This window comes from Cyprinodon variegatus, unplaced genomic scaffold (assembly GCF_000732505.1).
Source record: "Cyprinodon variegatus isolate N-32 unplaced genomic scaffold, C_variegatus-1.0 Scaffold122, whole genome shotgun sequence".
Classification (NCBI taxonomy): domain Eukaryota; kingdom Metazoa; phylum Chordata; class Actinopteri; order Cyprinodontiformes; family Cyprinodontidae; genus Cyprinodon; species Cyprinodon variegatus.
Window position 1 is genome coordinate 434,295 of NW_015150575.1, and position 10,678 is coordinate 444,972.

Genomic DNA, 10,678 nt, shown 5'->3' on the forward strand with positions numbered 1-10,678 from the left:
TAACTTAAATAACATAGAATTTCCCTTTAAACATAGTAAACGCATTTAGAGTAACGCAACATTTGTGACTTAAAAGAATAAAAATATAACTACATTAACTAACAAACACTAATAAGGTTTGAATATTTGTTGGAAACAGGGATATCTAATCTTTACGGAAGAGAATTATGGCTACTGAAAAAATAAAAAAAGTTAACTGATTTTTAAATATTATTTCAGTTTAATATGGGAAAAAAGCCAGAATTCTAACTTTAATCTCAGAATTCTGACTTTAATCACAGAATTATGACCGAATTCTGTCAACTAACTTTTTTCTCAGAATTTTGAGGAAAAAGTCAGAATTCTGCGATTAAAGTCAGAATTCTGCGATTATAGTCAGAATTCTGAGATTAAAATCAGAATTCTGAGAAAAAAAGTCCGAATTCTGATATTAAGGCAAAATTCTGAAACAAAAGTCTGAGATAATAGTCAGAATTCTGAGATTTAAGTCAGAATTCTGACTTTTTTCTCATATTTTACTGAAATAAAAAAATAAAAAATCAGTTAACTTTTTGTTTTTTTCAGTGGCCCTAATCCTCTTCCTTAAATCTTTCTGACGGCAGTCTGAGAATTATTTTGAAAGTCTGACCGGAAGTTGGACGTTCCTTCTGGCCGTATGGGCTTCATCAAGCGGATCTAGGCGACAGTGGAGCAGTTAGGCTGTCCTCCCCAAACATGAGCTTTTTCCCCAGGGTGGAGGAACCCAAAAAGAGCCGGCATGGAGCTCTCCCAGCCGCCTAAACCTTGGCAGTAGTTCGGCTGCATAGAGACACTCGGGCCGTTTAAACAAACAGAGGTATCTGTCCTCTTTATTTATTCACCAGAGAAGATGGCGGAGTTCTCCCCTGTTCTGCCAATGCGGGATGGAGGAGGACGACTTGGCCAGCCCATCTTCCCGCGGTCCAGGACCGGTTCCGAGTCCGAAAGCGAGCTGTCCCAGAGCCTGGCCCGAACCAAGATCCGGTCCTACGGAAGTACAGCCAGCGTCACAGCATCCCTGGGCGAGAAATACATAGAGCATCGGGTTACAGACAGTGATACCCTGCAGGGGATTGCTCTCAGATACGGTGTGACGGTAAGGCTGCTGCCTTTATACTTTCATGTTTACCATTATGACAAACATTACGGTAATTACTACTGCCTGGCACATCTACAGCAGCCATCATCACTAGATGCCACCATGTTTGACTTCTTCTAATGTGTGTTTGTTCACTCAAAGTCAATTTAAAACCATCAGTGCAGAAAATAAATGAGGCCATTAGTGTCTCATTTGATGCCTACCTGCACTCAGCCTGGTAGCTGTGGTTCTTTTACCACCTTCCACACAGGAAGTCAAAAACAATTGCTCTTAGTTCTCACATGTTAACTATTGTGCAGACTGCATGGTGCCAGTTCAGATCAGTTCACCATGTTTCACCATCGAAAACTTTCCTTCATCAGTCTTGGAAAGAAAACCTTTTAGATTTGTCTTTCTGATCAACACTTTTCATTTTTAATAAGTTGATGAGGTGATATATTAGATTTTCCATTCTTGTCAGTTTTGGCCCTAATACAGATGAAATTTAGCCTGATAAACTAGAAAAGAAAAAAAGGTCTAAACTAACAAATCCCACTGCATTGCATTCACCTTTTTTTCTGAAATGAAATGTTTTCTGTTAGAAAAGGAAAGAGATCTTTTAAAAAAAAAAGATACCCAAAGAATCCAACATCTTTCTTTCTTTGTTTTTTTTTTTTTTTTATCTTCCTGTTCCTTTTCAGATGGAGCAAATCAAACGAGCCAATAAGCTGTTTAGCAACGACTGCATCTTCCTAAGGAACAGCCTCAACATCCCCGTGGTGTCCGAGAAGCGCTCAATCTTTAACGGACTGTCTCTGGAGTCTCCTGATGGGGACAGCGAGACGGCGTACCAGGATACAAAAACGCCTCATGTTATGATGGAGGACATCGAGGGCCCCTCGCCGCCCTCATCCCCTCCCCCTGAGAACTCTAGACCTTCTCAGCCTCAACCCGAGGAACTGTCAGCCAAAGACTTCTTGCACAGACTGGACTTGCAAATCAAACAGTCAAAGCAGGCTGCACAGAGAATGAAAGAAGAGGAAGTTAGGTGAGTGGCTGAACCTTCACGCAAAACACAGCTGCCTCTTTAATGTGTGATTTCTGTTTCAGACCCCACTGTTCACCTTTTTGCTTCTGTTTCACTTTGTTTCATGAGCCAAATCACCTCCGACTCCCAGCAGAATGGGTTTGTTTGAGGTTTTTATTGGTAAATGAGCATTGCTTCATGGAGAACTACTACTTCCTAGTCTGATAAAGGTCAGGAAATGTTCTTGTGCCGCGGGCAAAACCAAAACTTGTTGGTTAACTGGAAAGTGTTTTTTTTTTTTTGGAGAAAAGAAACTGTTTGGACCACAGAGAAACCTTTTCCCATGCATGGGGCACAGTAATAATGGCAGCATGGTTTGGGACTGTTTTATTGAGACTGCATCCTGCAAATAATAACTGAAAATTAAACAATTGGCACCAGCAACAGACAAATCAGATATGGCTCCCGCCCAAAGTGAAGAGAGACAAGGATGTAGTGCAGCTGAATTCAAGATGACGTGTGAAGTCGAATAAGCCTCAGTTAGCAGCTGTGAAAAAAAAAAAAATTGACAGCTTCTCTCTGAGACTATTTCTGATAACCTTTCTACTGGCTACCATGCTTCACAGGTCAAATGCTCTTTTTGGCAACCTGGGGAACTCTCCCATGATTGGCTCAGGAACAGGAAGTAAACACTGATCACACACTGCACCAAAGTAGTTCGTCTGTGTTCCTCTGGGTTTTGAAAGGATACAAACTTGATTAAGATGCTGATTGTTTATTGGAAATGTGACTTCCATCCAGGATGACAAATAAGAACAACTTTGGTTAATTTCTGATTAAACCTCTTAGTTTCAGTGACTGAGTTAAAGGACTAATAACTGAGATTACAGAAGCAGTCTGTTTCTAAAGGTAAACCCATGAATCTCCATGATTGCATGTACTTACTTAACTGAATATCTAAATATAGTTATACCACCACACTTACAATTACCCAAGGAACAGATTTGTGATCACAAAGGTTTAAAGAGATTTAGATTTAGTACATTAGATGGTCCTGAAAGGAAAACAAACATCAATCAGTGTGCTATTTTCCTTAAGGTAATCTCAGAAGGTTTCTGGTTTGTTTCATTAAAAGAAGAAAGTCAAACAGTCTGTGTTTGCCCTGGGATGGTGTGGAAACAACAGAGTGAGGCTCTGTTTGTCTAAACACGCTAAGGCTAAACAGCTGGAAGCTCAGTTATTTCTCTGTTGCCAAAACCTGCTGTAGCTGCTAGAACTGTAGAGGGTGAAACTAACAGCACAGCTGCTTGAGAGGAACCTGCATGCTAAGGAAATAACAGAGTGACTGAACCACTTTGAGAGAGGCTGAAGTGGAAAAAAAAGGCACGCAGGGTGACTCGGTCTACTATAAAACTAATGCACAAATAACAACTTCCTTTATATGAATGAATGCATGTGCTGCAGCGCTCCAGCAGGCATGCATGCCCTTCTGTCCCAACATGCTGAGGCGGGCTACTGCAGGACAAATCTCCTGCTAAATACCTGACAGTTGCATAACAAGGCATCTGGCTGGTACAGCATAAGGAATCTTCATTTATATTCATTTTCTGCCTACCGGGAGGCATAGGAGTCTGAACCCGGTTCCTATCAGGGATCATCTTAATAGACTCGTCATTTTTTTCAGCTTTGATAAATGTATTTTTTTTTTTTTGTTTTTTTTTAGCAATATCAGGTAACAAAGATACCAGTCAAGTGGCAGATTCCTTTAAAGACATCATATTAATGCCCCTCATATTACAAATTTCCAATTCCACTGAGGGACAAACAGTCATGTAGTGAGCATGTATCCGAACCATCTGATTTGACTTTACTGGAGCTGCAAATCTTTCAACCACATCTACAGACGTTGCACATTATTTATAAAACACCTCAAGCTCTGTCAAATTGGACAAAGAAGAGGGAGTGATCATTGATTTTTCTGCTCTCACCAAAGACTCTCTGTAAGATTTACGTCCGGACTTTGACCAGCCTGTTCTATCACATAATGATGCTTTGATCTAAACCATCCAGTTGCAGCTCTGGCTGCATGTTCAATGTTGTGGTGCCAGATAGTGAACCTAAGTACCAGTCCAAAGTCTTGTAGCCTGTCTTTGGCTTACCTGTTTCCCCATTAATTATGAAAAATTTCTCTGTCCAGTCAAACCTGAGCATCTTCTCCCCCATGTTTGCTGTATTCATTGCATTCAATAAGGATCTTTGCCCTGCAGAGGACCAATAAAGGGCAAACTTTTCACTTTAAGACGATGCTTTGAACTTTGCTCTGTTTAACATATTTAAACCTTTATCCTGTTGCTGTACACACAGTGATAATTGGCAAACACTTTTTCAATTGGGGGATCCTTTTAGGAAAATGAGTTGCAGTGGATTTTATTTTATTTAGATGCATGACAATGAAGGATGGGTGAAGACAAAACTGGACATTTAAAAAAAAGATTAAAGTTGGTGATTTTGTCATTATGAAATTCAAAAATGTTCAGGTTTTTAAAAAACAAAACAAAAAAACCCCCAAAACTTTGCATTGAACCCTTTTCTATGTTTATGTTGCTTTATAGCCCAGGTAATGATCTCTGCTGCTTCATCTTATTTGTTTTGTGTTTTCCTTTTCGCCAATATATCTCTGGGAATAGATGTCTCAGAGCTAGATGATAGCCCAACAGATTTGCTTTCACAGGCGGACCATTATGGTTGTTGCCATAAAGTTCCACTTGTACATAAAAGTTCATTGAAAATTATTTAGGGAGTAAAATCGTATACAATAAAAACTGAGACAGAAAGGGACCTGAGAAAGAAAGATGTAATAAGAACTAAGGGGAGAGGGAAATGGGAGATGCGAAACAGTGCATGAAAATACAGAAAATAAAACAAAGCAGCAAAAATAGACAACAAAAAAGATAAACACTAACTCCTAGAAGTCTACTCTCACACATGCATTAGAGGGAGAAAAAACAGAGAACAGAACAGCAGAAAGATGAAAACAGAGAACCTAAGTAAACATCCAAAAAGCTTCCAGAGCCGATGGTATCCCTCAGATATCCATGTGTATGGAAAGGGCTGGTTATACTCCCGCAGCAGTGTGTCACAGTGAGTTTGTTGCAGGTATAACGCAGACATTTTTGATTTATGCTCAATATTGAAGCGTGATCTTTTTTCCACGCCACAGCTCAAAGGGAGAAAATCAGAAATTAGATGTGGGTCTGATATAGATTTGACCAATCAGAGGCCTCCTGTCTGCGGACATCTACAATTTGGGAGAGGTGCAGCAAAGCCTGCGGAAGGGACGGGGGCATATCTGCGTTCATCGCGACACCTATGCAGACGACCTAATTTCGAAGTATAAATCAGCCTTAAGGCATAACCTGTGTTGATTACACAATATTATTCAGGATGCTATATATCTGTAGCTGCAGCTTAGTATTTAGTATTGGTGTGTATGAGCATGCTTGCGTATAAAGGATTTATAAAGGAAAATATGCTCAATAGCAGGTGTGGGCGGCCCCAGAGTCACCCTACAAGGCACGGACACGATAAAGAGGCGAAGCAGATATCTAGAGGCACCGCAGGTCACTGGGACACAGGGAGCTCAGACATATACCCCATTTACGCTACCCTTGAAAAACCGTGCCGAGACTAGGGTTGTCAAAAGTATAGATACTGAAACGTATCCGGATACAATACTTGTTTTTAAAAGTATCGATACAGTGCCACCATTCATCTAAAGTGCAGAATAGAGGACAATGCACTTTCAGAACACTGTGTGATTGAATAATTCTGTGCACTATTCAGTTACAGACTTTTTTTGTAACAGGTGCAGCTGATGAGAATTATTTTTGTTTCTTAACCAGTTTGGCTAGCGTCATTGTTATGTGTGCAAAGCATAGCCAAGTAAGGAACACTTAATATTAATTTTATAAGTTTTTTTTTTATCAAGCTTGCTTAATATTGTGCACAGCATACAACCTCAAAATATTGTTCTTATTGTTTATTGTACTTATTTATTGTATTTCATTTATTAATGAAAATATTTCTGTAGAATTTTGGAGTCTTTGTTTTTATCCTTGTGGTATCGAAAATGGTATCGAGTATCGAATATTTTCCTTAGTATCGGAATCAAGTTGAAAAGTTTAGTATCGTGACAACCCTAGCCGAGACCGATCCGAGCTCAAGAACTGAGATAACTTATCGTGTGTAAATGGAAAGCAAACTGAACTGAACCGAGCTAGACACAACCGGACCGCGCTAACTGCAGACCAGTTCCAGAGGTGGGCTTGGCTCGGTTTTTCCCTGGCTCAGTTCTCTGATAACAAGAGCGCATGAGCAGAACACGTCATCTCACTCTGGCTGCACATCCCGATTCACACTCCGTTCCAGTAGTTGGTGGTAATGCCCCTCCGGAAGTTGCTTGACAACCAACACAAAACCAAAGAAGAAGAACAACTATAAACAACAATCGAAATCTTCTCTTCTTGTGTTTTATGGCGGTTGGGGAACAACTTTTGGTGCATTACCACCACCAACTGCTTGATTTCCTCCTTCAATACTGGCAGTAATACCGCAGATCGTCACTAGGAGGTGAGGAGTCGAGGAACCGAGCGTGATGCGTAAACGGTCGTCAGAACAGAGCTCGGCCTGGTTAACTGATCCGAGCTCAGACCGGTCTCGGCATGGATCAGTTTTTCAAGGCTAGTGTAAATGGGGTAATAAGGATGGCCACATCCACAAGAGAAGGGCAGACAGAGCACCAGGGGCCTGACCCCCGGGGGTCCAAACCACTCTACAGCTTCATCTCATCTTAAAATAATTATTTTAAATAAAAGAAAAAGGAGTTCCTATTCTTCAGTTTCTTAGTTCATTTCAGGATATTTTTTAACTAACTTGCTTGTTTTACTATTTGCAGGAACAATGAGGACTACACGGCCCCTGAAACTTCATACCAGGAGCTTTAAAGGACCGGCCCGTTTCTACAAACCCTCATTATTAACACACAACCTCAACTTTTTGTGTTTACCATGCTAAACAAGTGTCATGTTTGCCTTCTTATTTATAGAAATGTAATGATTTGTTTTATTAAATCTTTTTTTGTTGTCGTTTTCATTCTTTTTTTACGGTTTTATCTTCCTGCTCTATTGATGCTGCTGTACAGAACACACCGGCTTCATTTGCCCACATGCTGAAATGAGATACGCTAGGCCTGATGAAAGCTCTGCATATTTGAATTCTTCTTGACAGAACCGAATCATTGGAATGTCTGTTAAAGTGTTTTTCATCAGTGTTGTCCCTGTCACTAGCAAAAGCCCCAAAGACTGAAGTGATGGGTGGATTCTTGCCTTTGAACACGTTAAGTCTTTGTTTTTGTTGGAAACGGAAGTGAAGAGAGAGTTCTATTTTTGAAGTGTGAATGCATTATTTATATGTGAGGAGAACATGTCGGTAGCAGCTGTTTTATGGTGGTTTTAAACTTCTTTGGTTGTATTTGTGGAAAATAAAAATGTATTTAAGCCATACTACAACATGTCAAGTGTGTTTTATCACAAGGCTGAGTTATACAGATTTTGCTGTTGCTAAAGGACTCCAGGGAAACTTAAAATCACATCGGACAGGTTGAGAGATGCACCAGTTGTTCCCCTTTATTTGGTGTTGAAGTTGAAATAACATGTTGGGCACACTGAGGGGTTATTTTCATGGTTTCCTGAATGCAACGCTAAACTTATGACACACACTGACTCACTGTCTGAGTGAATTGGTGTAAAGAGTTTGGTCTCCTGACTGGAAAAAAGCTCAATATAAGTACAGCTCATTTACCATTCTGATATAAATTTTATTTACCTTAATGTATCCCAGAGTAAGTAATTATTTAAAGATGAGGTTTGTGGCCCTCTGGGAAAAACTTTTGGCTACTAAAGCTGATATAACCTGAATTAGTTGTTTCTTAAAATGAAGCGATGCACACAAAGCTTTCTTCTTGATAGAGTTTCCTTGGCTCTTTTTGAATCTGAAAATGTTTTTTTTATTGCATAACCATCAAACATTGTTGTATGGCCTCAGCAGGCCATACTAACTTAAGCATTAATCCACTTTGCAGGGATATCTGAATACTTCAGCAAACACTAATGTTCATATAGTAATCTGAGCACTGCTAGTGTCTTACCTCTCTTAACACAATATTTTTTGTGCTTTTTCCTCATTTGATCTTTATTGTTTCCCTTTTTGCACCTCTGCTGTGCACTGTTAACCTGTTTTGACTATTAGTTTGTTGTTGACTAAAAATAGAGGAAAACCAAGGAGTAAAACAGACCATAATTTCATTGGAAAGCTACTGGTATAGAATTTTGCAAAGCTGTGGTATGTGACTAGGCTCCTTTAAGTATGGACTTTAAAGGTATAGAGGATGATCTTTTATTTCCGGGTGGATCAAGCCCTTCTTATTGTCAATCATTCTAGCGATATGTTTACGTAAGGTCGTTCTATGTGCTCGCCGCTATCTTTTTGTGCGCATGCACACTTTCAGCCGCCTATGTGATGTGAGCTACGGTTTCAGACAGTCATTGAAGCTCACCTTTCTCAGTGCAGTTCTTTGAAAATGGCTGAGGGTTGTAAGAGAAAAAGTGTCTGAAGTGTATGAGAAGAACAGAAAGGCCTCAAAAGAGGCAGATATAACCCAGAATGCTTTGCGCAGAGAGCTCTCCTCGCAAAGCATTATGCGATTTGCTTTCGCTACCCGACAGTGGCAACTAATAACAAAGATGGCGAATGCAACGCGCGGGGCAGGAGTTACATGACCAACAGGGAGCAGAAAGCAGTTTGCTGAGTTCACATTTTAAGCAGGGTGTGCACGAAGAGAAATGGGCTTGTGCACGCACACTTTGCACGGGCATTTTCTTTAAAGCTACAGTGTGTAATAATTACAGGGATATACAGTCAGAAATTTATTATTATTATTATACATAACTATGTTATTTATCATCATCTACGAGCTCAGCCTCTTAACCTTAATATTTGCGTTGCCTTAGAATTCGTTATTTATAATTACATAGGAGCGGGTCTCGCAGCCATGGAGGCAGACATCTTTGCACTACAGCAGCGCAGAGCCAACAAACTAGAGATTGCGAGATCACCCATTACGCTCGAAAGTAACTACGGCAAGTTGAGAGAGATGAACTGAGACAGTACTGAACAATAGATGGCAGTATTAAAATTATCTATGTAAACAAACCTCATCACTTGAGAAGGTAGGTGATGCGGACGTCGTGGAAGACATTTTGTCCCGTAACGCTCGCCGTACTGTTGGGGGGGAGAAGCGCTGGGGGGGAGATGTTCATGTTGCTGCGGTCTGCAGTCTGGACGTTAGATGTCGCTGAAAATTACACACTGTAGCTTTAAAGTGGAGATTGGTAAAAAATTGTCCAAAATACCTTTAACTAGGCCACTCTATCTCTTCCTTTTTTTAAATCCTTTTATCCAGAGATGGGATGAAAAGCCTCTGGAATCATCAAGATTTTTTTACAAACATGAGACAGGCATAGGATTCTTCCAAGGATAACATTTTATGCCCCGTTTGTTACTGTTATATTATTGGCACCGACCTTAACAGAGGCAAACAAGCCCTTCCGTACTTTATATGGTGTTCACAGTTCTTATTTGGCTTCCTGGACGAGTTGCTGATGTGCAACTGAGTAATTATGATACCTGGCCACAGCTGAGAAAGTTCTGAACCTGTTCTGTTTATGGATAAAGTCTGACTGGTTCAGCAGAATACCAGCAGAATTGGCTCTGTAAACCCTGACTTTTTTTTTTGTAACCTGTCCTATTTCTGTTGGGTCATGATGTTTGCTAGTGGGGATCTTAAAGCATATGCTTGTTGTCATACAGGATCTATTAAGCTGATTTCATGATTCTACTATTGTGTCAGTAGATAGGTCAGGAACTGGATTACTGAACTGAACCAAAAACTGAAAATTCATGATTTTATTCACGTAAAGCAGGTTTTTTTAGAATGCTTTTGTTCTCTAAAAGCATTCTGTGTTCTTTAAAACTGCTTTAAAAAAAATTCTGTTTATTTTATTTTGAGATCAAAACAGTTGTTCCACTCACAGACATGTATTTTTAAAAAATGTTGATGCTCGGATAAAAGTGTGGCACCCCTCATTTAATAAAAGAAACCCTCAATGGTCACCAAAATAACTTAAATCTGATAAAAGTGTTAATACCGGTACATAAAAGTTCTATGAAAATCAACAAATAAAAGCCATACATTGCTTTTAACCAAGGGGCGTTAGAAGGTGTAATAAAATAAACACATTAAAACATCCCTGGACAATATTGATGATAAATGATGGTAAACCTAGACAAAAAAAATGAAAATAATGCAACCAAAGGGACATGCTAAATTAAGGAATATCCATTAATTAGCATCACAGATGTCTACAATCTTGTAATCAGTCAGTGGGGCAATTTATAAGGATCCAGGTAGTCACTGTGCTGTTTGGTGACATGGTGTG

General features: G+C 39.7%; 1 protein-coding gene across 1 annotated transcript; it reads left to right on the forward strand.

Moving 5' to 3' along the window:
- The first annotated feature begins 642 nt into the window (after positions 1–642).
- Positions 643–7,677, forward strand: lysmd2 (LysM, putative peptidoglycan-binding, domain containing 2). Its single transcript, XM_015375597.1, has 3 exons — positions 643–1,114; positions 1,798–2,144; positions 7,078–7,677. The coding sequence occupies exons 1-3, from the start codon at positions 869–871 to the stop codon at positions 7,124–7,126; spliced, it is 642 nt and encodes a 213-aa protein (XP_015231083.1). The 5' UTR covers positions 643–868; the 3' UTR covers positions 7,127–7,677.
- Positions 7,678–10,678: the final 3,001 nt, after the last annotated feature.

Coding starts and splice junctions, on each gene's coding strand:
- lysmd2 (XM_015375597.1), top strand. CDS start 869: ATGGCGGAGTTCTCCCCTGTTCTGCCAATGCGGGATGGAGGAGGACGA. Junction 1,115..1,797: donor CTCTCAGATACGGTGTGACG/GTAAGGCTGCTG, acceptor GTTCCTTTTCAG/ATGGAGCAAATCAAACGAGC. Junction 2,145..7,077: donor ATGAAAGAAGAGGAAGTTAG/GTGAGTGGCTGA, acceptor TACTATTTGCAG/GAACAATGAGGACTACACGG.